At 48.5% G+C, this 27,823-nt stretch overlaps 2 protein-coding genes and 1 non-coding gene across 3 annotated transcripts in view; all 3 read left to right on the top strand.

Moving 5' to 3' along the window:
• The window catches only part of SCART1 (scavenger receptor family member expressed on T cells 1), a 36,263-nt gene extending 24,030 nt beyond the window's left edge, over positions 1–12,233 (top strand). Inside the window, exons 14-15 of the mRNA XM_086616209.1 lie at positions 11,646–11,730; positions 12,204–12,233. Of these exons, the coding sequence (XP_086472335.1) occupies positions 11,646–11,730; positions 12,204–12,233 (115 nt within the window). The remainder of the gene's footprint in view (positions 1–11,645; positions 11,731–12,203) is intronic.
• A 7,103-nt stretch (positions 12,234–19,336) lies between these two features.
• CWF19L1 (CWF19 like cell cycle control factor 1) lies at positions 19,337–27,794 on the top strand (the record flags this gene model as incomplete). The annotated part of the gene is made up of 8 exons (XM_086616208.1): positions 19,337–19,389; positions 20,258–20,398; positions 22,363–22,478; positions 23,771–23,846; positions 25,071–25,280; positions 26,078–26,197; positions 27,405–27,502; positions 27,632–27,794. Coding segments are annotated over exons 2-8 (897 nt in total), but the record flags the coding sequence as incomplete, so codon positions are not given.
• On the top strand, positions 25,766–25,905 carry LOC147528284 (small nucleolar RNA SNORA12). Its single transcript, XR_015222352.1, has one exon. It is a non-coding gene; the product is annotated as a small nucleolar RNA SNORA12 (small nucleolar RNA).
• Positions 27,795–27,823: the final 29 nt, after the last annotated feature.

Raw genomic sequence — 27,823 nt, 5'->3', positions numbered from 1 at the left:
GGAGGTGTGTTGGAGCCGGACCGACCCGCTGCAGAGTGGCAGATCTCGACGCACAGGGGTTTCTCCTGAAGAAGTCAGGAAGCACCGAGGGAGTGAAGAGACACCCCCCAGGAGCCAGCATCTCTTGTGGGAGACGCTGACATGGCCCGGGTGTTGCCAGAGCAACGGTGGTCCCTCTCACCCCTATAAAAGATCAGCCAAGGAGCAAGAGCAGCAGTTTGCTCGGAAGGGCGCAGTCAAATCAGGCTTCCTGCTCGAGAGGTGAGTTTAGGTGGTGGCCATCACCCTTTCAGAAAAACCTCAACCATGGTGGCCACCCAGTGGAAGGCGAGGGAGTGCCTTCCGTGGTACCTTACTCCGTGGTACGTGGTGGTAACAGCTGTGTGAGGTGCGACCAGGTGGATGATCTGCTCATCATGGTCGCAGAGCTGCAGGAGGAAGTAAAAGGTTGAGGAGCATCAGGGAACCTGAGAAAGAGAGAGATCGGTGGTGTCACGTTCTGCCTGACCCAAAGCAAAAACAGGAAAAGCCAAAAAAAGAACCCCAAGACAAAGGGGATTCTGATTCCTCACCCCACAAGGCAGAAGACAATATCTTAAAGGGAAACCAAGAATGGCAGCAAGTCCGTGCTTGGGGCAACAGACAACCCCCCTCCTTGCCTTCCTCAGCTCCCCAGGTGCCTCTGCAGAATAAGTATGCAACGCTGGAGGTGGAAGGTGCATCAATGGATGATGCGGCTGAGGGTCCATCTGCATTGGAGGTGTCACCAGGGTCAGAGAGGACAACCCCCAGTATCAAGACTGCCTCCACAAAGAAGAAAAGAAGGGTAATACTTATAGGCGACTCCCATCTGAGGGGGACGGAAGGTCCAATATGCCAGGCTGACCCTGCTCGGAGGGAAGTCTGCTGCCTCCCTGGAGCCCGGGTTTAAAGATGGCGCTAGGAAACTTCCTAGCCTGGTACGGCCCACGGACTACTATGCATGATTGCTTTTCCATGTGGGTGATGAAGCTGAAACACCAAGTCCAAAGTCGATCAAGAGAGACTTCAGGACCCTGGGAAAGCTGGTAAGAGGATCTGGGGCACAGGTAATCTTTTCTTCCATCCTTCCAGTTGTGAGCAGTGTATTCTCTTCCTGCCACACTTGGAGGAAGCAAGTGCATCCAGTCGATTAATATGTGGCTCCATGGCTGGTGTCATCGCCACAATTTCGGCTTTTTCGATAATGGGATGGGTCACATGGCACCAGGCCTACTGGCACCAGATGGGGCTTGCCTTTCTCAGAGGGGAACAAGGGTCATAGAATCATAGAATCGTCTGGTTGGAAGAGACCCTCAAGATGATCGAGTCCAATCATTCCCCCTGCACTGTCAGGGTCCCTAAACCATGTTGCTCAACACCAAATCCACACGGTTTTTAAACACCTCCAGGGATGGGGACTCCACCACCTCCCTGGGCAGCCTGTTCCAATACTTCACAACCCTCTCTGGAAAGAAATTCTTCTTGATATCCGACCTAAATTTCCCCTGGCGCAACTTGAGGCCATTCCCTCGCGTCCTGTCCTTCATAATGTGGGAGAAGAGACCGACCCCCATCTCCCTACAACTTTCTTTCAGGTAATTGTAGAGAGCGATAAGGTCCCCCCTGAGCCTCCTCTTCTCCACACTGACCAGTCCCAGCTCCCTCAGCCACTCCTCACAGGACAAGTTCTCCAAACCCTTTCACTAGTTTTGTTGCTCTTCTTAGCGCAAAAGCTAGCAGGGCTCATTGACAGGGCTTTAAACTAGATTCAAAGGGGGAGGTGGGTAATATCAAGATAGATAAAGATATGCTGGAAGAACCCGAAGAACAGCAGAAAGGAATTCCAGCCACTCCAGCCAGGAAGTCAGATTCATCTGGGGCCCAACTTAAATGCCTCTACGCTAATGCATGCAGCATGGGGAACAAGCAAGAGGAGTTAGAAGTGTGTGTGCACCTGTTGGAGTATGATCTTATTGGCATCACGGAGACATGGTGGGATGAATCCTATGACTGGAGTGCCAGAATGGAAGGATACAGGCTCTTTAGGAAGGACAGGCAGGGGAGAAGAGGAGGAGGGGTTGCCCTCTATGTCAAAGACCAGCTGCAGTGCATGGAGCTGCACCTGGGGACGGATGAGGAGACAACTGAGAGCTTATGGGTTAGGATTAAAGGGAGAGCAGAGACAAGGGACATATTAGTAGGGGTCTGCTACAGACCACCTGACCCGGAGGGACCGGGTGGATGAGGCCCTCTACAGACATATAACAGTAGCCTCACGTTCACGAGCCCTGGTCCTCATGGGGGACTTCAACCACCCCGATATCTGTTGGGGACAATACAGCAGGGCATAGGCAATCCAGGAGGTTTCTGGAATGCATGGATGATAACTTCCTTCTCCAAGTGGTAGAGGAACCAATGAGGAGAGGTGCTTTGCTGGACCTTGTTCTCACCAACAAAGAAGGGCTGGTGGGGAACATGACGCTCAAGGGCAGCCTTGGCTGCAGCGATCATGAAATGGTGGAGTTCAAGATTCTTAGAGAAGCAAGGAGGGTGCACAACAAGCTCACTACCCTGGCGTTCAGGAGAGCAGACTTTGGCCTCTTCAGGGATCTCCTTGGTAGAGTACAATGGGATGAAGCCCTGGAGGGAAGAGGGGCACAAGAAAGCTGGTTAATATTCAAGGATCACCTCCAAGCTCAGGAGTGGTGCATCCCAACAAAGAGAAAGTCAGGTAGCAACACCAGGAGGCCTGCCTGAATGAACAAGGAGCTCCTGGACCAACTCAGACACAAAAAGAAGGCCTACAGAAGGTGGAAGCAAGGACAGGTGGTCTGGGAACAATAAAGAGAAATTGTCCGAGCAACCAGAGATGAGGTTAGGAAAGATCTAGAGATCAGGTTAGGAAAGCTAAAGCCCTGATAGAGTTAAATATGGCCAGGGACATCAAGGGCAACAAGAAAAACTTCTATAGATATGTCAGTGATAAAAAGAGATCTAGGGAAAAGGTAGGCCCTCTCCAGAAGGAAACGGGGGACCTGGCTACCTGTGTGTCGTGGTTTAGGCCAACTCGGCAACTAAACTCCACACAGCCACTCACTCACTCCTTCCCCAGTGAAGTGGAGAGGAGAAAAAATGTAACACAAGGACTGAGGGTCGAGACAAGAAGAGAGAAGGAGCACCCACTGACCATGGTCCCGGGCAAAACAGACTCATCCCTCTCAAAGCAAAGCAATTTTTTAAGAATTACTTAAAAGGACAAAGGGAAACAAAACAAGTTACTTGAGACGATAAAAAGAAACAAAGCTGCACTTAAAAACAACACCTCCCCACCCCCCTTTCCTTTTCTTCCCAGCTCTACCTCCTCCCCAGCGGCGCAGGGGGACAGGGAATGGGGCAGTGCAGGTCAGTTCATCCCATGTTGTTCCTGCTGTTCCTTTTCTGAAAGGAGGAGGAGTCCTTACACCATTTTCCCTTGCTCCAGTGGATCCCCTACTCACAAGAAAATATCCACAGACTTCTTCAGAGTGAGTCCTACCCATGGATGCGATCCTTCCCCGTCAGATTGCTCCAGTGCCGGCTTTACCACAGTCTCGGATTCTTAGGGAGCTGTTGCCACTCGCTCCAGCATGGGTCGTCCCACGGACTCTAGATGCCTCGTCGTGCATCCCGTGCTCCACGACCATCCTCAGGCTCAGGCATCTCTTCCCCGACGTGGCTTCTCCATGGGCTGCGAGTGGGTCTGTGCCCCACCGAGTCTGTCCTGGCTGCAGGGGGGCCGCCTGCAGTCTCGCCACCAGTTGCAGGGGAAACTCGGCTCCGGCACACCTCCTCCCGCTCCATCCTCACTGACCTGCTGTCTGTGTGGCCGTTTCTCTCAGATCTCAGTCCTCTCTGGGTGAACTCGGCACAGCGGCAGCCCGGGAGCGGGGCGCTCCCCAGGTCCCCCAGCGGCTCCGCCATGGCCATCCTCAGCGGGCAGTGCCAGCCCAGCACGGGCAGCCACCCGGCCGGGGGCCGGGGAGCAGGTGCAGTGCCCTCCTCCCTTCTCTTCTCACTCCTGGGCAAAGCACCTTTCCGGTTCCTTTGTCCCAGCTTAAATAGGGCAATTGGCAGAGGCACCGATTGGCTCAACACCAAGGGGATGTAGACCAATCTAGTGGCCAGAACCGGGTCTGACCCCATTCCAAAACCAGGGAAGTCACAGGGAGTAAATCCCCTCTCCTGCTACCAGAACGCCCCCACATCAAACCATCACACTGGGATATGGAGAAGGCTGAGTTGCTCAATGACTTTTTTGCATCAGTCTTCACTGGCAAGAGCTCCAGCTGCACAGCCCAAGTCACAGAAGGCAACTGTGACTGGGAGAAGGAAGAACTGCCCACTGTAGGAGAAGATCAGATTCGAGACCATCTAAAGAATGTGAAGGTGCACAAGTCCATGGGACCTGATGAGGTGCATCCACAGTTCCTGAGGGAACTGGCAGATGAAGTTGCTAAGCCACTATCCAGCATATTTAAGAAGTCGTGGCAATCTGGTGAAGTTCCCACTCACTGGAAAAGGGGAAACACAGCCCCCATCTTTAAAAAGGGAAAACAAGACCCAGGGAACTACAAGCCAGTCAGTCTCACCTCTGTGTTGGGCAAGATCATGGAGCAGATCCTCCTGGCGACTATGCTAAGGCACATAGAAAATAAGGAGGTGATTGGTGACAGCCAACATGGCTTCACCAAGGGCAAATCCTGCCTGACTGATTTGGTGGCCTTCTATGATGAGGTCACAGCATTGATGGATAGGGGAAGAGCAACTGACATCATCTACCTGGTCTTGTCCAAAGCATTTGATACTGTCCCACACGACATCCTTGTCTCTAAACTGGAGAGACATGGATTTGATGGATGGACCACTCGGTGGATAAGGAATTGGCTGGATGGTCACACTCAAAGAGTTGTGGTCAACAGTTCAATGTCCAAGTGGAGACCTGTTGCTCACCAGCCTGGGCTGCGGCACCAGGGACGCTGTTGCATCTTCCACAGCCAGGAGAAAATGGCCTGCCTCTTGTGGGCAGGGTCAGTACCTTGAGTTGATTACTTATTTAGTTAGTTCATTATCTCAACTCAATCCAGCTGAGCTAATAATGACTGGTTGCCATAATTCCCCCTTTTTGTTTTACCTTTTTTTTGTTTTCACGAAGGCTTTATGGTGAGCAGAGACCCAGCCCATTCATCCAACTCCAGCACGCTTCCCTCCCGCAAATACCACGTCGGGGCTTGCAGCTTTACCTTCTTCTCCAAAGGACTCTCGCTCGGGCTCCGGCTCCAGCTCCAGCTCTTTTGGCTCAGGCTCCTTTGCAGCCAGGGCTCTCGGCTCGGCGAGGGAGTCGGGGCTTCCCAGGGTCTCACGGATGTATCACATCAGGGTCACCAGTTGTTGCTCACCAGCCTGGGCTGCAGCACCAGGAACACTGTTGCATCCTCCACAACCAGGAGGAAATGGCCTGCCTCTTGTAGGCAGGATCGGTACCTTGAGTTGATTAGAGTAATTTGATTAGTAATTAGTTCATTATCTCAACTCAGTCCAGCTGGGTAAGAATGATTGGTGCCATAGAGACCAGTGACGAGTGGTGTTCCTCAGGGGTCAGTACTGGGGCCAGTGCTATTTAACATCTTTGTTGGCGACATGGACAGTGGGATCGAGTGCACCCTCAGCAAGGTTGCAGATGACACCAAGTTCAGTGGTGTGTTGGACATGCTGGAGGGAAGGGATGCCATCCAGAGGGACCGTGACAGGCTGGAGAGTTGGGCCTGTGAGAACCTCATGAAGTTCAACAAGGCCAAGTGCAAGTCCTGCACGTGGGTTGGGGCAATCCCAAGCACAAGTACAGGCTGGGCGGAGAATGGATTGAGAGCAGCCCTGAGGAGAAGGACTTGGGAGTGCTGGTGGGTGAGAAGCTCAACATGAGCCGGCACCGTGCGCTGGCAGCCCAGAGAGCCAACCGTGTCCTGGGCTGCATCCAGAGCAGCGTGGGCAGCAGGGCGAGGGAGGGGATTCTGCCCCTCTGCTCTGCTCTTGTGAGACCCCACCTGGCATACTGCGTTCAGCTCTGGAGTCCCCAACACAAGAAGGACATGGAGCTGCTGGAGCAGGGCCAGAGGAGGCCATGAGGATGATGCGAGGGCTGGAGCACCTCTGCTATGGAGACAGGCTGAGAGAGTTGGGGCTGTTCAGCCTGGAGAAGAGAAGGCTCCGGGGTGATCTTATTGCAGCCTTCCAGTACCTAAAGGGGCTACAGGAAAGCTGGAGAGGGACTTTTCACAAGGGCATGGAGTGACAGGACAAGGGGCAATGGCTTTAAACTGAAAGAGGGGAGATTTCAATTAGATCTAAGGAAGAAATTTTTCACTCTGAGGGTGGTGAGGCACTGGAACAGGTTGCCCAGAGAAGCTGTGGCTGCCCCATCCCTGGCAGTGTTCAAGGCCAGGTTGGATGGGGCTTTGGTCAACCTGGTGTAGTGGAGGGTGTCCCTGCCCATGGCAGGGGGGTTGGAACTAGATGATCTTTGAGGTCCCTTCCAACTCTAACCATTCTATGATTCTATGATTCAAGCCCAGGTTGGACAGGCCTCTGAGCAACCTGATCTAGTTGAAGATGTCTCTGCTCATTGCAAGGCAGGTGGACTAGATGGCATTTAAAGGTCGCTTCCAACCCAAACTATTCTATGATTCCGCGATTTTCAGAATTGGAGTAAAGGCCCGGTGACATAGGAGGCAATGTCATGACACCATATACAGGCCTGTCACGTGCTCAGAATGAACTGATGAGAAATAATATTTTCAAAAAGTGACTTTTTCTTTGAATTAAAAACATTTTGGATTTTGCTAAGAGCTGGGATATTGCCAGTTGGATTTTTCAGAATAATGGTTCCCCTTTGTCTGAAGAAAATATATACCTGAACTTGATGTCCCCACTTGCCTCACCTCTATCTGGCTTTTCTCCATACTAAGTGGGTTGATGGCCCTTCAAAGAGAAGAATTCTGATATTCTCCAGCACGTATCTCCAAATCCTCTGATGGATTTGCCATAGTATCAGGTCCCCCACGTTTCTGGCCTACCTATGCACATGGATACAGTGATGCTACTCCTTGTTTGAGTCCAAAGGAGATAGTTCTTCCTCTGTCCTTACTGGCATTGATTACATCTACTGGGCTTTCAAGAATTTTCAGTTTGCAGCAGTGGGTTGCAAAAAGAATCAAAAGCAAGGGGCGAGAGGGGACAGCATGCATGTCCTGTGGGTACAGGAATGTTACAGAGGAGGAATGTCTAGCATTGTTGGGAATCTGCTGTAGGCTGCAGGCCTTGTCTATCTTCTGCTTTCTCTTATGGTTCCTTCCCCAGCTCATGCTCAGTGAAGTCAGGGTGACTAAAGGCAAAATAAATGAGTATAAAAAACCTTGTAGATTGCATGACTCATTCTGAGCAAAGTCTGTTTTAATAAGGCAGTAAATGTATTTTTGAAGCTGGTTTTGAGGCTGTGTGTGCTAAAATTAGAGCTCTGTGCCTGGTCTGTCAGCAGAATAATTAGTGATTTCCCAAAGCTGTTTAAAATACTGATCACAAGAAGTGACTGCTTCCACAGTGGTCTTCAGGTGAAGTTTCTCCTAAAGCAGAAGGAGCTACATGAAGCTCTGTGCCTCACATAGGCATTTTGGTTGCCTACCTATAAGCATATGAACAGTCTTTTTACCTAACTTTGTAAGTCCAGCACAGATTTCAGCTCATTTTCAAGTCCAGATTTGGCTAACATGCATATTGCACACATGAGCACGCTTCAGACGTACACAGAACCTGGAGAGTTCTATAAGAGTTTAGAGGGGGAGTGAGTCTGAGCATACTCAGCATCCCGTTGTCAATCACGTGGCCTGCATTCTTGAGGTATAAGGAATCCCAAGCCCCTTTCTTGTTAAGAAGAGTATATATTGCTTGGATGTGAGTTGCACCTCGCCACGTAGACAGAAAGTATGTTGGTCACTTCTCAGCCACTCTTCATCTCACAAGGCAGATGTAGTAATAAAAGGCTTTTGCTGATTTGGGAATTTTTTGACAACTCATTCCACTGGCTTCGACCATCCCTTGGCAATGAATGAGTTTCACCTTCCAGTTCAAGCTTTGGGGAGCTTTTTCTTATTTTTTTCTACATGGTGGCATTAAAACCAAGCTGCACATGAATCTTTCATAGAGCAACTTTGCTAATTTAGGCATTAAGTTGGGAATGTAATATGATACAATTTTATTCAAAGGTCTTTTTTTGGTCTTTATTGTCATTCATAGTATTCCTATTTTAAGGTTACGTTTTCCAAAGCCTATTCCTATCTGTGATAAATAGCAAGGAATATCTGTTTGGATTTGTACCTGTGAGGGCTGTAAGATTTTGAGGAGGTTATACTTCATAGGATCATATAAACAACAGTTTGCCCATTAATAATTTTAGGAGTACCTTAGGGTGATGGAGAGTAAAATCCCAACTTTATGTAGCAAATGATATGTACATGATTACATTTTTAGCATGTGCTGAGCTCACATGCAGCTTGTTCCCTAAGACTAAAATTCATTGCTGTAGTAGTGGGACCATATAAGCCCTGCAAAAAAACGCTCATATATAGCTACAAAGTTAAGTAGTTATGTAAGTAGGTTCTTTGGAGTCAGTGTTGCAGCATCTGAGAAAGGTGATAACAGCCTTCTCCGTGCAATTTCTCACGTAGTCTTTGCTCTTTGCTTGCTGTGGGAGTACCGAGGAAGCTGCCGTTTTGCATTTCTGTTAAGATGAATGATGCTGTCGAAGAAATCAGCACACTTCTCTTTATTTATCTTTGCCCCAAATTGTCAGTTTTCATCCTTTGGGACAAAATGGGTCTTAGGGGAGAAACACGTATTTTGGGCTTTCAAGAATATGTAACAGGTTATTCTAACTTAGTTGATTGAACTATTTACATTGAGCCAGCTGAAGCCAGCTATAGTTACTTTTGGCTTCATGCAGTATGAGATTCAGTCTGTAACAGTAGTGGAATTTGAATAATTCAAATGTGAACCTCCCTGTCATTTCCTTTATTCTTAATTCCAGTGGTTGTTCTTACTCTACCCTAATCAGAAAGGGCAAGTAGACTTTTGGAATGTAATCAGATGAAAAGGCAGGAGACTTCTTAAAACTCTCTTTGGTCTGTACCCAGCTCCTTTCCTTCCAAATAATTTCTGTTGTTTCTTAAATTTGCTCTTTGCAGCCAAGACACTTGAATTGGAAGGAATTGAGATAATTGATATTTTGCCTTACCATGATGCCTAGCAAAGAAGTCCAGCTATGGATTTTTACGGTGCTGCAGCATTTCATATGCTGGTTTGAAGTCACACCTGCTAGAATTATTTTTACTTGTACAGCAGTATAATTTCTCACTTCTTCCAAACTTGGTGCTTTTCAACCCTGGCCTCCCTGATGCTGAGAAAACCAGCTGGCTTGGTTTATAGTGCTTTCTCATATAGGAAGCTGAAATTTTGCACAGAAATGGTCATGTTTTGAAAGAGAAGGAAGAATAAGAGGTAGCAGGGAACAGATGCGAGAACAGCAGAATTTCAACCTGCCTTTTATCACCTTTGCTTGTGTACCACGAGTTTTCTGCTCTGCAACGTGCTGGAAGGAACCTGCACAAAAAGAAAGGAAGAATATTTGAGATGATTTGCTCTTACTCAGTCTTGCCAAACCCATCCCTGACCTCCGTACAAAGCACTGACTGATCATCCATGTTCAAGGGGATGCTGAAAATCCAGACTTGACCTTCCAGGTCCACTGAGTGCTAGATATAATTTTTGATTTCATTTTGTTCCTGTACTTTTCATAACCATTATTTTTGCAATTCAGTGCTTCTAAACAGAAGTAGAGCTCCTCAGCTAGTGCAGAATTTCTTTGTGATTCTAGTCTTCAGTGGTGAATTGTAAATTGCCCACTTGACTGTAGCAGGGCCAGAACTGCGGGGTTTGCGTTTAGATAAAAAAGAGGTACAAATAAATAGAAAGCAGAGCAAGAAGTTCTTCTGCCTGCTTCTCTGCTCACCCATTTATCTTGACAGTCAGTGTTTAACACAGCCTAAAAGGAGAAAAACTGTATGTCCCCTTATTAAGTTATTGCCAGCTTGTATCACCACTTCCCATTTGCACCAGTATTAACCAGCCTTAGCTAACATTATTATTGTGAAAGTAGCTAAAAGCATGAACCAGATCAGGAATCCTTTCTTCCTAGGCACTCTGGATCAGAAGCTTGAAGAAAATTAAATGCTGATTCAAGTGAGTATTTCCTATTATGTTAAAAAAAAACCCAAACAATAGACAAAATATTCTGCAATATGTTAAATACAAAACCCAAGGGGTAATAGTAGAGATGGAAGTAGCTAAGTTGGAAGTAGATGGTTGAATACATTAGTGCTATACTCAGCACTGGTGAGGCCACACCATGAGTACTGTGTCCAGTTTTGGGCCCCTCACTTCCAGAAGGATGTTGAGGTGCTGGAGCGGGTTCGGAGAAGAGCAACGAAACTAGTGAAAGGTTTGGAGAACTTGTCCTGTGAGGAGCGGCTGAGGGAGCTGGGACTGGTCAGTCTGGAGAAGAGGAGGCTCAGGGGGGACCTTACTGCCCTCTACAATCACCTGAAGGAAGTTGTAGGGAGATGGGGGTCGGTCTCTTCTCCCACGTTATGAAGGACAGGACGAGAGGGAATGGCCTCAAGTTGCGCCAGGAGAAATTTAGGTTGGATATCAGGAAAAATTTCTTTCCAGAGAGGGTTGTGAAGTATTGGAACAGGCTGCCCAGGGAGGTGGTGGAGTCCCCATCCCTGGAGGTGTTTAAAAACCGTGTGGATTTGGTGTTGAGGAACATGGTTTAGGGACCCTGACAGTGCAGGGGGAATAGCTGGACTCGATGATCTTGAAGGTCTCTTCCAAGCAGACGATTCCATGATTAACGGATCCGTCCCAGTTGAAGCACGTAAGAAAGGACTGCTTTTGGATGAAGACAAGATTTGAGTTTTTTGTTCTAACCAATGTGTAGGGTTTTTAGTTAAAAAAGAAAATAGAGCAAATGGGGTGAAAAAAATACTTGGGAGTTGTATTATAATGCTTTATTAACGATACGCGGCAATCCCCCTGGAGTTAAATCCACCAGTTCCGGGCAGCCGCCCGCGCCGTGCCCCCTCCCGCTTTTCCTGTGGAAGTTTAACTCTATCCCCGCCAAACCCAGGCCAACCGCTCTGCCACGCTGGCCAACACCAAGGGCTAAGGGCTCCCAAGAGAGCCGGGGGGCGGCGGCGGAGCGGTTCCGGCGGCGCACGCGGAAGTGGCGGCGGAGGAGTTCGGGCGGCGCACCGGGAAGCGGCGGGGCGGGGGGGGGCTCGGTTCGTCGGGGCGAGTGGCGGCTCGTCGGGGCGAGTGGCTCTGCGATGGCGGCGGGTGCCGCTGCGCGTGTGAGTGCGGCGGGACGGGACGGGACCGGGCAGGAGGGAGGAGGCTGCCGAGGCGCGGCGGGGCCGTTCCGTTCCGCTCCGCTCCGTTCCGCTCCGCTCCCGCCGCTGACGCTCTCTGTCCCGCAGGCTGGCGTGTGGCGACGTGGAGGGGCGGCTGGAGGCACTCTTCGGGCGGGTCCGGGCCATCCAGGGCAAGAGCGGCCCCTTCGACGTAAGGCTGCGGGGGGCACGGAACGGGGTCGGTGCGGGGCGCCGGGCGAGGGACGTCGGGGCTGTTGGGCGCGGGGTTCCCGCACCGTGCCGCGGGTGGGCAGCGGCGCTGGCATGGCTCGGGGCGGGCGGGAGTTGCTGCCGGGTGGGTTTCCGTGGGGGGAATGTGCCGGGGGTGCTCGGGCGAGTGTTGTGTCCGGAGCCGCCTGTGTCCCGCCGGGGCTGTGACCCTTTTTCTGCAGGCGGTGCGGAGGGGCCGGGGGGGAGAGGGCTGCTTTGTTCTGGCTTTGGTCCAATGGCAGATCTCGCTTTATCTGGTGTTTTTTAGATGCTTTTGTGCGTTGGGAATTTTTTGGCTCTACTTCAGAGGCAGAATGGGCAGAGTACCGCACAGGGGCCAAGAAAGGTAAGGAAGACGTTGTCACTCCGGAGGCTGGCGGTTGCACGATTTCACAATTCCCTGTCTCCTCGCAGTGTGCTTTTGAGTTCAGAAGTCACAGTTAAACAGTGGGATGTCAAAGCAGTTAAACTCATAGATTTCATAGATTTCTAGGTTGGAAAAGACTTTAGAGATCATCCAGTCCAACCATCCCTAATCCCCATTAAACCATATTCCTAAGCAGTTCATCCACCCTATTCTTAAACACATCCAGGGATGGGGACTCAACCACCTCCCTGGGCAGCCTATTCCAGAGGCTGACAACCCTTTCAGAGAAGAAATACTTCCTAACATCCAACCTGAACCTCCCCTGACTAAGCTTATGCCCATTTCCTCTTGTTCTGTCACCCATCACTAATGTAAAGAGCCCTTCCCCCATCTCCCCACCATCCCTTCTCAAGTATTTGTAGGCTGTAATCAGGTCTCCCCTCAGCCTCCTTCAGGCTAAACAGCCCCAACTCCCTCAGCCGCTCCCCCTAAGTTTTATTTTCCAGCCCCTTGACCAGTTTAGTCGCCCTTCTTTGGACTCACTCCAGGAACTCAATATCTCTCTTAAAGCGAGGGCCCAAAACTGGACACAATATTCCAGGTGCGGCCTCACCAGTGCCGAGTACAGGGGCAGGATCACTTCCCTGCTCCTGCTGGTCACACTATTCTTGATACACACCAGTATCCCATTGGCCTTTTTGGCCACCTGGGCACACTGCTGGCTCAAGTAGGAAAACTCCACACAAGAGGGAAAGATCAGTTTATTTTAAACCAAAACTCATTTCTGTCACAGGCTCACACTCGGGAGCGCGAAGATGCATGTGTCCAAGTGGCCTGCCCACGATTTGGGCATCAAGGCCTCTGCCTGGATCATCTGGCCAGTGCTGTTTGCAGTCATAGGAGAGATACAGGATGCTGCTAATTGGTGTCAGGGTCTTCTCTCTCCTTGCCTGGATGTCTTATGGCTCTGCTTCTGTTCCTACCATTGCCTCCTTACGGTTTCAGCCTGTGGGCTGCCATATGGGGCAGTCCTTGTTTTCTCAACCTGAGCAGCCTGAGAAGCTGTACGTGGATGTTTACAGCAGGTCACGACATCCCAGCATGCCTGCTAGTGGAAGAATCAGAGAATTCATAGAATCATAGAATGGTTTGGGTTGGAAGGGACCATAAAGGTCATCTCGTTCCAACCCCCCTGCCATGGGCAGGGACACCCTCCACTACACCAGGTTGCTCAAAGCCTCATCCAGCCTGGCCTTGAACACTTCCAGGGATGGGGCAGCCACAACTTCTGTGGGCAACCTGTTCCAGTGCTTCACCACCCTCGTTGTGAAAAATTTCATCCTTGTAACTCACTTAAATCTCCCCTCTTTCAGTTTAAAGCCATTGCCCCTTGTCCTGTCACTACACACTCTTGTAAAAAATCCCTCTCCAGCTTTCCTGTAGGCCCCCTTTAAGTACTGGAAGACTCTTACACGATCCCTCCGGAGCCTTCCCTTCTCCAGGCTGAACAACTCTGACTCTGTCAGCCTGTGTAGCCCTTCTGCTGCTGCTCCTGAGTACTTCCCTTGCAAAAATTCCAAATCATTCCCTGTTCACACCCACCTTCACACATCCACCACAGACCCCTCTGTAACGTGTAGCAGTGCTGTTCTGCCCCTCTGTGCGTTTTGGCCTGACGAGAAAGGGGAAAGCAGAGGTGCTGGCAGGACGAGCGTCTCTGTTCTTCAGCCATGGAGATAAGAAAGCTTTCCAGAGGAGCTAGGTTTTGCCCATTCCTCCTTGGTCCCCACAACCCTTATGCTGAAGGTGTTTCCCAGCTATGGATATTAAAAGTTCTGTGTGGACTTCTCTGCCTCTTTCCACACCCCTCTTGTAAGGGAGATGCTACCTCATGAGGATTTGTGGTGTTCCTCTTTCCTCTTCAGTGCTACCCTGGCTCTCGCCCCTGGTGTGAGGCAAGCCAGAAAGTTGCTGAGACTCTTGCTTTCTGGTTCCTCTGTGCTGCTGCATCACTCAGTTATCCCCTGCTTGTTTGTGCATCCGTGTGAGCTGTCTGGACAAGATTGTCCTGTTTGCTTGCTTGTGGCTGAGGACTTACCGTGGTGAGGCGTGCTGCCTGTGTTCCTGTTGCTGTGAGAATACAGGGGAATTGTTACTGGTTTAAACTTCGCTCCCCAAGGAAGCTCTCCTGGGCACACAGGGAGAAGAGTGAGTGTTAACAGCAAAGTGTTCGCTGGACCTGGATGCGTTTTTTGCTCATCCTCACTTGAATTGTCTTTGCTGTTTGAACTGTTGAAAAAATCTGTAGCTTACAACCTCACCTATAAGCACATAGGTGCAAACAAGATTCGTGTCGCTTATTTTTGGTTTTAAGCCATTCGTAAAGTTCCAAAACTGTTCTGCAACTGAAAGCAATCTCCTGTATCTTCTGACTGTGGAAGCTTTACTTCAATCAACAGTCTAACAACAGCTGTAGCAGAGCTGCTGTATTGCTGCTGCTCTCCCTTCTTAAACAGGAAACTATTGCTGGTTTTATTCAGTGAAAAAACTTAGGACCTGCTGACCAGGTGAACTGTTGACCAGCTTACTGGTGTACTGGTCTGTGAGGAAATGTACAGGAGGTGTCTCTGACATCAGTCGCTGCTCTTTCTAACTTCAATAGCCTGAAAAGGTTAGGACTACACTGTTTGGAGAAATCAATCTTAATTGATCACCTAGCCATAGAGAAACTGAAACTGGTACTTCCCATTGCTTTTTTTTTTGTTGTTGTTATATCCACCAGTTCTAGGTGAAGTCATGCAGCAAGTTCTTCCACCAAGAGAATCAAAGAGCTGATGAACTTGAGTTTTTCCCCCTGAAACATCAATGGTTTGCAGTTTTTTTTCGATAGCCATATGAATTTAGATCAGCTTAAACTGAATCACCAGGTGTCCCTTTGCTCTTAGAGAAGACCCATGTTTTTAGGGCTATGGATGGATCATTTTGGAGTTGATCTTAGGTAGGCCGTGGAGGGAGTTGTAGTTAAAGTAGGTGTTATTCTCTGCTGGTGCATCTGTGGAAACAGCAGGCTTGGAGACTTATTTTGAAGGAAGATTTCTTGTTCTGTGCTTGTTGCTCCTGGGCGTGCTGCGAAGGAGTGGTGTTGGGGTCTGCGGGAATGGGTGGGACCTGGTGCGATTCCTGGTACGTGTGGGCTGAACTTGTGCTAATGTACTTGAATGAAAGCAGACTGAGTGCCTGTGGTTTCTTCCTCAGCTCCAATTCCAACTACGTGCTTGGTGCTAATGACCAAGGGACCACGAGCTATTTTCCAGATGTCAGTGGCTGCGAATTAGCTGAGAACATCACTTATTAGGTAAGGCTGCAGGTGGTTTGTTTTAAGGGACATGCATTTGCCCCGTGGTGCTTTCACGAATGTTTCTGATCTTCCTACTTCAAAGGCCTTCTTTTTTTCCTGGAAATTTTAAGGTGGCAATTTCTTATTCTGGAGTTCAGACTGGAGTTTATGTTGAAAGGCTGATACAATCTGCTATGTAAAATGTGAAAGAGCGCCCTGCTTTTTTTGTTGTTTTCTAACACCAAGCTTGCTAAGCAAAAGGAAGAGTGGTTGAAAGAGCCTGTTCTTTTGAGAATATGTTATTCCCATAGCGTGCCTGTCTCTGTATGGGGAAGGTTTCCTGCTTCAACTGTGATTTTGCTGTGCTCTGAGCCTGTACTGGAGCAGCAGAGTTAAGAATCACAGAATCATAGAATGGCACAGGCTGGAAGGGACCTCAGAGATCATCTAATCCAACCTCCCTGTCGTGGGCAGGGACGCCTCTCCAACAAGAAGTATCATCTTTAAATGAAGCTGCGCAAAGCTGAAAGGAAAAACTAGTTTCTTTCTAGAATGCCACCTGACAAGAAATGTAAAAAGTCAAGGCACTTGCAGTTGGTTTTTTTTCACTCAGCCTTCATACCGAGCTTTTGATATGGATGGATTTTTGGGAAGCAAGATAGCAGTCAGGAGAGAAAACTGGGAGTTGTCTGAACAGCGGCTTCCCTGTAGGCAGGGTGTGAGCCATGGTGCTAGAAGGAGTCTTTACCGCAGTTTACGGGCACAGAGGATGTGCTGTCTGTAAGGACAGTGGCACCAGAAGTAGGGCAGGACTGCTGAATTTGGTCCTCTGCCTATGATGTGACAAAGGATCACTTGCAATGTCTGCATCTCAAGTGCTGTCTATTAATGCAGGCCGTCGAGGTCTTTTCAGTGGTGCTTCTGGACTGCAGATCGCATACCTGAGCGGGACCGAGTCCCAGGATGAGCCAGCTCCTGCCTACAGTTTGGCGCGAAGGATGTGGCCGAATTAAAACATCTTTGTTATCAACCCCCAACTTCAAAGGTGTGGATATATTGCTGACGTCCCCCTGGCCCAGGATGTGGGGCTTTTGCCAACAGTGCGGTGAGTGTTGTGTTTTCTGGTGGAATGGTTTCTAGATGGATTTAACAAAGGATTGGCTTTCTGCAATTTGGGCTATTGGGCTACCTCTGAGTGCTGAGAAAGCTCAGAGTGAAAACGGACAGCAGATGTTCTGGTTCTTCAGAGATGGACCAGTGAGGAAGGGGATTTGTGAGACTTCAGGATGTTTTTATCTGTCCCTGCCTGAAAAATCAGAGTCAATAGTTTTCATTGGGTCCCAATGTTGGTCTCTGATGTGGAATGCTGTGCTCTAAGCGTGTTCAATACCACTTGACATTAAGTTGTTCTTTCTCCCCCCTTCAAAACTGTTTAAGCGTTTTGGTGTTTATTTCCTGAAGTATCCGTCAGCTGTACTAAATGGTCTGATTCTTCCTCTGTTTGGATTTTGAGGATATTGTTTGTTTGTGTCCAGTTTTCTGTGTTAATGTTCCTCAGCAGAAGTAACTTTCCCAGTCGTAAGTTCAAGTGACCTGAAACCCTTCTGGAGAGGAGGCTGCTATCATGGCAACGTACGCTTTTTGCTTCCTCTTGGTATCTCCAACATCCGAAAAGAGATATGATCCTCGATCAAAAAGCATAAAGAACCATCCCTCATTTACCCCCAGAAGCCTAGGAAGTTGGGGAGAAACAAGTTGTAGTGATGTTTTGGCTTAAGAAGAAAAACTCAGGTCTCAGATTCCCTTGGGGATTCTCTGTAGTAGTTCAGTGTATCATTCTACACTGGGCTTCCCTTGGCGTGAGTCTTCTGAGAATGCACTCACTTGAATTAACAGAGGAGTATATTAATAGTAATTATATTCAAATATGGTCTTGGAGTGTGGACTTTATCACCTGAGGATTTCAGCAATGAGACTTAGAGATTCCCTTGTGCACCGAGACTCTGAACTACCGTCGCTCGAATAAAGCAAGAAGTTTGAGGATGAACAATTAGGTCTCTCGCTCTTTGAAACTTTGGAGTTTCTCTTTCAGCAAAAGCAGTGTGATGAGCTAAGTTGCAAGGATGAAAACTGACTCTCTGGAGAAGTCTGTGGGTTTCCTTCTCCTGAGATGCTTTGTAGCTCGGGCTGTTCTCAGCGAGGCTGGAAGCAGCCAGCCCTCAGTGCAGATACTGCTGGGCTCCCCTCTGCCATGCTTGCTGCAAGGGCAGCAGGAGGCAGCACAGAGAGGAAAACTGCTTTCTTGAGGGTGAGTTAGTGCCTGTCCAGCTGCTGCAGTGAAGGGCTGTGACAGATGCCTGCCAGGTCACAGTCTCGGTTCCCCACGTTTTTACCAAAGATAACAAGTTACAGGTCCTTCTGAGCTTCTCCTCTTTGCCTGCGTTTTTCCTTCCCTACTTCACTTCTCAGCCTAAGGCTAGTGGGGAGAAGACAGCACAAGAGCCTTCACCCAGGAAATGTTTGAAGTCTGCTCTTTGGCTGTGTTTTGTTTTGCTCTGACTTCTCAGGGATGGGAGCGAGATAAAATTATGCTTCCTAAGGAAACCTCAGAGCTTCCCTGTTCGCTCGACTCATGCACTGGAGCTTTGGCACTCTGGCCGTGTGGTCAAACTTGTCTTAATGATTTTCAACATCTGTTGGCATTTGCCAAACTCTCTCTGTGCTGCCCTGGCTTCACAAGACCAACAGAAGGAAAACATGACAAATGTGGATTGCTGAAATGAGTGGATGCAAATCCTGAATACACAGAAAGGAATAAATGAGTAGACTCTGGTTGGTAGATAAGAGATAAGTCCTTTTGATTTTCTTTGCCACTTCCAGGGAACGGCGACCACTATAGTCAGTCTCTGTATTTCCAGCATGAAGGTTCTGTATAAAACTGTTTCTTTTCACTGCAGTCTGACAGGCTTTTTTAATAAAAGTTGACTTGTATTTTGTAGGGAGAAATAGATACCAAGAAGTGTGGCTCCAAGTTAGTATCTGATCTAGCTGCAAGTCTCAAGCAAGGTACCACTTTGCTGCTCTGGAGAAAGCTATTATGAAAGACTTTCCTTACAGGTTTGTAAGACCGTGTGAAATCTCATTTATTTCTAATAAGAGTTCAATTTTTAAAGAACACAGGAGGACAACTTTAAAATAATTTCGTGAAGCCATCCAGCCCCAACGCAGGGTCAAGATTGTTTCTCATGTGCATCTTACCACCATAATTCCTGCTGCCTCAAAAACCATGCCGTTGCTGACAGCGCGTGTCTGAGTACGTTGCTGTGAATCTGATGCCAAGTTAGTCTTACTTAAACAGTGTTCAGCCTAATTCAGGGGTGTATTTCTGAAAATGTAGCACTGAAAAGCTCTGGCATGGGGCAGAGACTGGTGTCCTCAGTCATAGCTTTGTACGTAGAATGTGACCAGTGCCATAATGTAGGTGTCAGAACAACCTACAGATAAAACTAAGGCTGCCATGTTAATGGTGGGCAAGATTATTATCCTCTCCACAGGAAACACTTTAAAGGTGCAGCTGTTTTCAAACTAGTGCATTGTCCTCTCATTTCTGTATTTGGACTGCAGTGAGATGTCGTTTGGTCCGTGCGGCTGTTTGCTGTTACATCTCATGAGTCTGTCCTCAGGCCTCCTTGTTCTTGGCCAAGGACTGTTTGGGCTGACGTGCTGAGTAGCTTTACAGGGGACATGTGGTTCTCCCACTGTCCTTTTCGATAGTGTGTATGGCAGTACAATCATGTTTTGCTTCCTTACAGAAATCACACGGTGCTACAGGAGACCCCACAGCATGTGAGCAGGTTTATTGCCTTGCTGATGTTGGCAATACAAGCAAGAAAAAGGTACATGACGCTCTAGAATCTTCTCTTATTTTACTCAAGTTCAAGTAATAGGGGAGTATGCCCAGCTTTAGCTAGCTAGAGGGACAGCACTGATCACTTAAAAGCTTGACTGAAGTGGAGGGGTCTGTCTCACTTGAGTAATAGGTACCATTTGCCCATCATGGCTGCAAGATGGGTTCTTGAGGCACCGTTCTTCTTCTCTGTCTGGTCAGATGGCCTGTAGCTGTGAAGACAGCTGAAGAGGAAAGTGATTAGAAAGCTGTCACTCTTTCCCAGCTGCTTTATGTATTTTCTGTTTCACATGACCTGCTTTAACAGGAAAGCGAAATCCCAAAGGAGCCCTTACAAATCACTGAAATTAGCTGACTTCTGGCATAAGAAGGGGCTATTTTGGTTTTCTTTTAACCTGTTTCTCTTCTCCCCTTGAAGTTAGAGAATATTGGTATAGAAGGACAGTTTGCTAGTGTTTAAGAAGACATCGGAACTAGGCCTGGTAACAAAAAAAAACAAAACCAAAAAAAGCAGTCCAGGAGTTCTGGACAGAAAGAAGGCCTGGAAACAGGCAAGGATCAAGGTCATTTCTTTTTCAAGTAGGATACATTGCTGCTTTTCAAAAAGATCTTTCCTTAAAGTGAAAGGAGTGAGCCACTTGAAAGCACTCCATAAACTCTTGGTTGCACTGGGTGGGAGAGTGGCACAGGGAGTGTGTTTTTCATGTCCTGCCTTGGCTTAAACGCTGGTTTCCTGAGTCGTTGCAGTGCTGAGTTGTGTGTTACTGTGTCAAGGAGGCTTAGTTCACAGCTGACCTCTTCAGAGTTACGGTCATGGCAAAAGCTTCTTGCATTTGAGCTGCCTGTTTTTGTTCTAGTATCTCTACGCCTTCAGCATTGTGCCGATGAACTTGATGGACCCCGCAGAGCTGGTGAAACAGCCACAGGATGTCACGGAAAATCCATACCGAAAATCACGGAAGGAGGCACAGAAGACCAAAGCACCCGTGTGTGCAGAGGTACTGCTGCCTTCTCCCCCCTGCACGCACTCTGGTTTCGCTCCCTGTGTTTCAGGGAGCTTAGAACAGCATTTGGCTTTGACCTTGGAACATTTCTGTCCAAAACACTCCAGGGTTCTGTGTAAAGTATTTGCATCAACCACATTGCGTAGGTGCAGTGCATGAGAGGGTGTTACACTTTGCCCCTTCTTAAACCAACCCTATTCTGGGCTGCATCCAAGAAGCATGGCCAGCAGGTCGAGGAAAGTCATTCTGTCCCTCTGCTCTGCTCTGGTGAGACCCCACCTGCAGTCCTGTGTTCAGCTCTGGGGCCCTCAGCACAGGAAAGTCATGGAGCTGTTGGAGCTGGTCCAGAGAAGGCCATGAAGATGATGCGAGGGCTGGAGCACCTCTGCTATGGAGACAGGCTGAGAGAGTTGGGTGTGTCCAGCCTGGGAAGAGAAGGCTCTGGGGAGACCTTATTGTGGCCTTTCAATACTTAAAGGGAGCCTTATAAAAAGATGGGACAGACTTTTTAGTAGGGCCTGTAGCGATAGGACAAGGGGTAATGGTTTTAAACTAAAAGAGGGTAGATTCAGACTAAATATAAGGAAGAAATTTTTTATGATGAGGGTGGTGAAGCACTGTAACAGATTGCCCAGGGAGGCTGTAGATGCTCCAGCCCTGAAAACATTCAAGGTCAGGCTGGACAGGGCTCTGAGCAACCTGATCCAGTGAAGATGTCCTTGCTTCTTCCAGGGGGCTGGACTAGATGACTTTGAAAGGTCCCTGCCAACCCAAACCAGTCTATGAATCTTTGTGCTGACCTGCACAGTGATGCTGTAGTTAGATCTGCTTCCTTGTCAGGACTGTTCCCTATGGGCACCTCAGCACACATGGCTGTATTCTTTCTAAGCTTGTAGACTACAAATTAGCCCTTTGCAGTTGGCCCCCAATTTTCTCTCTTAGACTGCTGGCTACTTTTTTTGACGTTGCACTTCCACTGTATCCCTCAATGCCGTGAGCTAGGTGTTGGGTACAGTTTGGTTTTTCTCTTGAGTATCCTCTAAGTTATCAAGCCTGTGCTCCTTTCAGTATCGATTGCTCGCCACCTGAGGGCAGAAGGGCTCCTTCCGGGGGTCCGAACACTGAGCTGCTGGTGTCAGAAGATTTGAAATTGCCAGCTTTGTGATTTGAGCATCAGACAAGTGGATTGCGTTCATTGGTGTAGAGACTCAGATTATTTCCCAGTGCAGAGCATGTTTTGCCATCTAATCGGTGTGGGATACTCCACTATCTGTGCCCGTGTATCTTAATGTAATGCAGAGAAACCAAATGGGGAAATCATTGGTGGCGAGGGAAAATACTCAACCTGAAGCTGGGCTTGACTTGGGCTCTGCTGGAACAGCGTGTCAAGTAGGAAGTGCAAGTACTCTTCTCCAGCCTTTCTCCCTGGAGCATGCCCACGGAGTGCAGGGCTGGCATGGCAGCTTAGTCCAGTGGTTTCAGCCTCTGTGTGAGTCTGTCGAGTGCTTAACATCTCTAAGAAATACCGGCATTCTTTTGGCATTCGCTGTCAAGTGAAAAAGAGATTTGAATAATCCAAAAAACCAAGCAATTCTGAATGTTCAGCATGAGGCTGAATAGGCGAACGTAGCAATTTGGGGCAGCTCTCCCAGAGTTTTTTTTCCCTGGCTAAGGCTGTATATCCAGGCAGGCAAAGTCTGCTGCATTACTGGGAGAGCTCAGTTAATTCTGTTCCAGGATATTGGTGTTTTCGCTGTTGATGCTGTTCAAAGGTGGTTACACACCTCTTCACGAAAAAGCAAATTCTTGTACGTTCTTGTTCCCTGCCCATGGCAGGGGGGTTGGAACTAGATGATCTTTGAGGTCCCTTCCAACCCAAACCATCCTATGATTCTGTGACATACTGTGACTCTCTGTGATGCTGTTCTAACAGGCTACAATTTTCATTTTCTAAACAGGAAGAACCAGCCTGTCAGTTCTTCTTTGATTTGAACAAGCAGCAGGGAAAAAAACGTCCCTCAGATGGGAAAGAGACGGGGAAGTCCCAACCTAAGCAAGCCAAAAAACCCCGTAAGTATGTGGATGCTCTTTTCCTGAGCTCTTCCCTCGAGGCATTGGACCATCTCACTCTTCATTTTTCCCAAGCAGTTGAGCTGTGTACGTCAGCTTGCCAACGTGCTCCGCCACTCTGCTAGATGCTGAGGGTGTACGGAGGAATGAAAGGTCTCATGTTTCCTACACACCTGACAATCGACAGGTGAAAGAAAAGTCAAAAGTAGATCTGTAGTAGTTAGTGAGGCTTGGGCTGAGGCCATTTGCCCTCTGGAGCAGACCTGCCTCTGAAGGTGACAGCGGGCAATTCCACTAAGCAGCTTGTTCCGTTCAGAGGGACTGCAAGACGCTGGATCACAAGTGCTGATGAGTTCTTGAAGCACCACTTCAGTTGTTGTGTGCTGTGAGTTTCACCAGGTATTAATGAACTGGGAAGGGAGGAAGCCCTTCTGTCACCTCTGTGTTTCCGTGCTGTAAGTCTCGTTAGAGTTTGTCTGACTTGAAGAAGTGGAAATCTTTAAGGATTGCGACTTTCAGTGACAGCGTTATTGAAAGCATGTGTCTTTAGAAATGTTGGTCTTGGTTATAAAGAAATTCGGGCTTAAAATGCAAATGTAGGTGTTGGCCTCCCCTTTCGTTTCTCTAAAGCTGTTCCCACTGCCAGTGGGTAAGATGATGTTCTTCAGGAATACCTCTGGTGGATGAGTCTGGTTGCCTTTGTTACACGAGACTAAGTTGTTCAATTTTTATTTGTAAGATTTCCAAACACTTTGCACACTCCTTGCACATAACAGTTCTACAGGCTAAACTACTTGATGCTAAAAGGAGTGCAGTGTTAAAGGTCAACTCAGGTATCCCAGTTTAGGTGGGAATCCAGGTGTTTTGAATGTGATGAATAGGTGGGAACGGACGAGTGTGTTTGACAGCATCTGTCCTTGTCTGTACCTATGCAGTAATTCTACCTCGCCTTGATTTGTTTCTTCAGATTCACTGGTGCTTTCTTCTTAGTGAGCTGTAACCACTGAATTCCTGGAATTAGTGCTCTTGCATTAAATGAGAGCACTTGATGAGAATGACAGTCATCAAGGGTGTGACTGCCGCCACCTCCTCTCTTGCCGGAATTTCCCAGAGGCACCAGTTCTCTGACCAGATCTGCTCCCAAGGAGCTGTGTCCTTCAGGCATCTTCAGCACTTTCTAAACTGGGAAGAGTGGCTGGAAAATGATGGCTCTTGCAGATCTTGTTCCATTCTTCATTCTGACAAGCAAGCCTTGTGCTAACACTTGTTTCTTCTTCCTCTCCCAATAAAGCACAGCCCACGGGGGCCCTGCTGGTTCTGCCTCGCCAGCCCAGAAGTTGAGAAGCACTTGGTTGTTAGTATTGGCACACATGTAAGTACCCACAGCACCTTCTTTGCTCCGTGACGGCAGAATCGTGCTAAGACATGGCAATATAAAATACCAGACTCCTATTTTAAATCTTAAAAAACCAAACAAACAAATTTTATTTGAAGCTGACTCTTGGTTTTCAGTTTCTGTGCATCTCCCCGACAAAAGACCTAAGTATAAAGGTAAAAGTCTTTTACAAATTAAGCATGCCCCAGTTTTGCTCCAGCATCAGAGCTGGATTACGGTGCCGGAACACTTTTTGCTGTGCCAGCCCTCATGGTTTGCTTGTGTTACCATCTAGCAGAACTTTTCCCAGCGTGAACTTGGTGTAAAGCGGGACCTGCTTTGGCAGGAGGATGCCCTGTCTGGAGTTATGCCTGACCTCCCTGGTTCCAGTTTTGTTATATAGAGATTAAACAGAAGATAGCTTTAAAGTCAGCATCTCGAAGTACATCTTGGAGATTAATTCAGTCGTTGGTATATTCACTTTGCTTAAAGTTATTACTCCTGTATGATCTCCTTCAAACTGCTACAGGGACAGGTTTGTCCACAGGCTTATTTTTAAAGCCGTTAACAGTTTTTCAAGTGGATTTTCTTGCTGTAGTAAGAAGTTCTAGCCACAGTGGTGAAGTTCACTCAGCTGCTTTCCTGCAGACAAGGGACTTTTTACAAGGGCATGTAGTGACAGGACAAGGGGCAATGGCTTTAAACTGAAAGAGGGGAGATTTAGATTAGATCTAAGGAAGAAATTCTTCCCTCTGAGGGTGGTGAGGCACTGGCACAGGTTGCCCAGAGAAGCTGTGGCTGCCCCATCCCTGGAAGTGTTTCTTCAAGGCCAGGTTGGATGAGGCTTTGGGCAACCTGGTGTAGTGGAGGGTGTCCCTGCCCGTGGCAGGGGGGTTGGAACTGGATGATCTTTGAGGTCCCTTCCAACCCAAGCCATTCCATGATTCTTTGACATTCAAAAGATTGATTCATTTATTTATTTATTTATTTGTTTGTTTGTTTGTTTATTTATCCTTAGCAGTCCCTCTCTCTTTCCTCTAATAATTAATAACTAGCTAATAAACAATCCGTAGTGAGTGACATAGAGGAGACTTTCCTGTTCCTGAGAGAGAATTGCTAGGTTGGGGGATACTCGGAATGCAGTCAAGAGAGTAAATTTCCACAGCATGGTAAGTAAGTGTTGCTTGCAGTGAGTGACTGGTGTGTATTGTTTCACTCTAGTGCTATCTTGCCCTGGCCAAAGGTGGCTTATTACCTGATCACGTCTTGATTTTGCCTATTGGGCACTATCAGTCAGTGGTTGACTTGTCGCCAGAGGTGGTGGAAGAGGTGACCAAGTACAAGGCTGCCCTAAAGGAATTTTTCAGAAGCAAGGGAAAGAGATATGTCCTATTTGAAAGAAACTACAGGAGTCAGCACCTGCAGTTACAGGTATGGTTTTAGCGTCACCCTGGGAGAATATAAACTTGCACTTATCTGCGAGGGAATTGAAAGAGAAAAGTCACCTTCAAATTTCCATCTTTATTCTGTGCCTTCCCAGAGTATGGAGAGAAGTCATCCTACCCACAGGTAGAGCCAGAGCAAAAATAAAACCGGTGTGCTGGTTCTGCCACAGTCCTTTAGTTATTCCTGTTACAGCAGCACAGCGTTGGTTGTGTTAAGTGGGTGAGGAAAGCTTTTCCCTGTATGGAACTGACTCAAAAGCCTATTTTAGATAAGTTCCCAGACCTGGCTCCGACTCTGATCGGCTCATGCTGGTACACGAACTGTGGTGCTCGCACTTGTAACTGAAGTAGGCTGAAACTCTCAAGGTATTTGCAGAACTCTGGTCATTGTCTACCAGTACCAGCCCTTTTGATGTGATTTGCTGCGTTTTGGGGTTTTTTTTTGTCCCTGTTGTCAATAATTTAGGGGTTCATTGTGGTGGTTTCTGTATTTGGCAGATCTGTAAGTGTGGCAGAGCGGCCTTAAACTACCACAGAGATCAGAAAGGAGAAGGCAGGGCTGAAAACTTTGAAGCTTTTAGTTTTCAGCTTTTTGTTCAGCTCCTACAAAAAAAATAAAACTTGTAAGTTTAAGCCTGTACAGATAGGTGCTTGCCTGTCTCGTTTGATGATGCTGACCGGTACTGAGGAGCAGACCAGCTCCAGTGATGGACTGCCTGCTTTCTGCAAGTGGTTTGCTTTATCGTTTCTTCTTTTTATGGAAACGTTGTCCTCACTCTCTAGGTGATTCCTGTCCCATTGGACCACTGCACTTCCGAAGACATTAAAGAATCCTTTATTGCCCAGGCACAGGAGCAACAGATTGAATTATTAGAAATCCCAGAGCACTCGGATATCACGCAAGTATGAGACAAGATTTCACCCGTTAGGTACTTTCCCTCTGTCCTGTCTGGGCTGCTGTTTGAGGTCACTTTGCGTGGAAGGGTTAACCTGTTGGAGGCAGGCCGTTGTAGACTTGATTTGGAGATGTGCCAGATGTTCACGACAACTCGGAGCAGGATACAACAGATGGGTTGCTTGTCTGAAAATTATTCTGGCTGTGTGCAGGGCTTGCTGAATTCATTCCTTCTGATGCCAAACACCGACCCTCTTTTGGTGCCACTGCATGTTAGGTAGTTTAGGTTCCCTTGGGTGAGAGTTTGAAAGAACTCCTTCTGTTGTATCAGAGAAACAAGCGTGTAGTGACAGAGGGATTTTTTTTTGTCTTTGGGCTCAGTGGTCACAGGGAGACCTGATCTGCAGCAGAAGCCAGAAATAGCATGTGCACATGCGTGTCTCTTTGTAAGCCATTGCAGCTATTGATGCCCACCTTGGCAAGCTGGGAGGCTGATTTCTCAGCCAAGAAGTGTGACTGTAGTCTTATAGGACAAGGGGTAATGGTTTAAAATAGAGGGAGGTAGATTCAGGTTGGATATTAGGAAAAAATTTTTTACCATGAGAGTTGTAGAACACTGGAACAGGTTGCCCAGAGAGGTGGTGGATGCTCCATCCCTGGAGACGTTCAAGGCCAGGTTGGACGAGGCCCTGAGCAACCTGATCTAGTTGGAGATATCCCTGTTCCTTGCAGGGGGGTTGGACGAGATGACCTTTGAAGGTCCCTTCCAGCCCTGACCATTCTATGATTCTATGATTCACATGCTTTTCTTCCTCTGAAAATGTGCCGTGTTAGTACGGGATCGCTTAGCTCAGGTTAAGGATGATGAGAACTGCCTGGCTCTCTCATGTAACGGCTCCGTAGTGAAAGCTGCAGAATTAAACCACAAAAACCCCACTATAGCCGCAGTGTGCATCCTCAACCGACGATCCCAGCGGAAAGCGATCGCTCCATCGCTTCATCATCCCTCGGAAGCTACGGTTTGATGTCAGCCGCTGACGCCGTTTGGTGTCTCTGGGTCGCTCGGTTTGTTTTGCCGAGTTTTCTCCCTAAGGAAACACCTCTCTGGTTAGGAAGCATCTGCTCCTTCCCCCCAAAAACCGCTCTCTTTGCCGGCGGGCAGAGCTGGCGGGGGTCCGCAGCGGCCTCCCCTCTGCCCGCTTCTCCCCTCTGCAGGTGGCGCCGCCGGGGACCCCCTACTTCTACGTGGAGCTGGACACGGGGGAGAAGCTTTTCCACCGCATCCGCGGCCGGTTCCCGCTGCAGTTCGGCAGGTCGGTGCCTTCCCAACACCCCCCCCTTCCCCAACACATTCCCCCCCCTTCCCCAACACATTCCCCCCCCCTTCCCCAACACATTCCCCCCCCCGCCGGCGCGGTGGCTGACGCGGGCTGTGCTTGCAGGGAGGTGCTGGCGAGCGAGGCGCTGCTGGCGCTGCCGCAGCGGGCCGACTGGCGGCGGTGCGCGGCGGAGCGGGCGGAGGAGGCGGCGCAGGCCCGCGCCTTCCGCCGCGACTTCCAGCCCTTCGACTTCGCCTCCGGGCCTGACGGCGGCGCTGACGGCGGCGGGCGGGGCGCGGGCGCGGGTGACGCGGC

This window comes from Tauraco erythrolophus, chromosome 9, assembly GCF_009769465.1.
Source record: "Tauraco erythrolophus isolate bTauEry1 chromosome 9, bTauEry1.pri, whole genome shotgun sequence".
Taxonomy (NCBI): domain Eukaryota; kingdom Metazoa; phylum Chordata; class Aves; order Musophagiformes; family Musophagidae; genus Tauraco; species Tauraco erythrolophus.
This window is presented reverse-complemented; position numbering and strand designations above follow the sequence as displayed.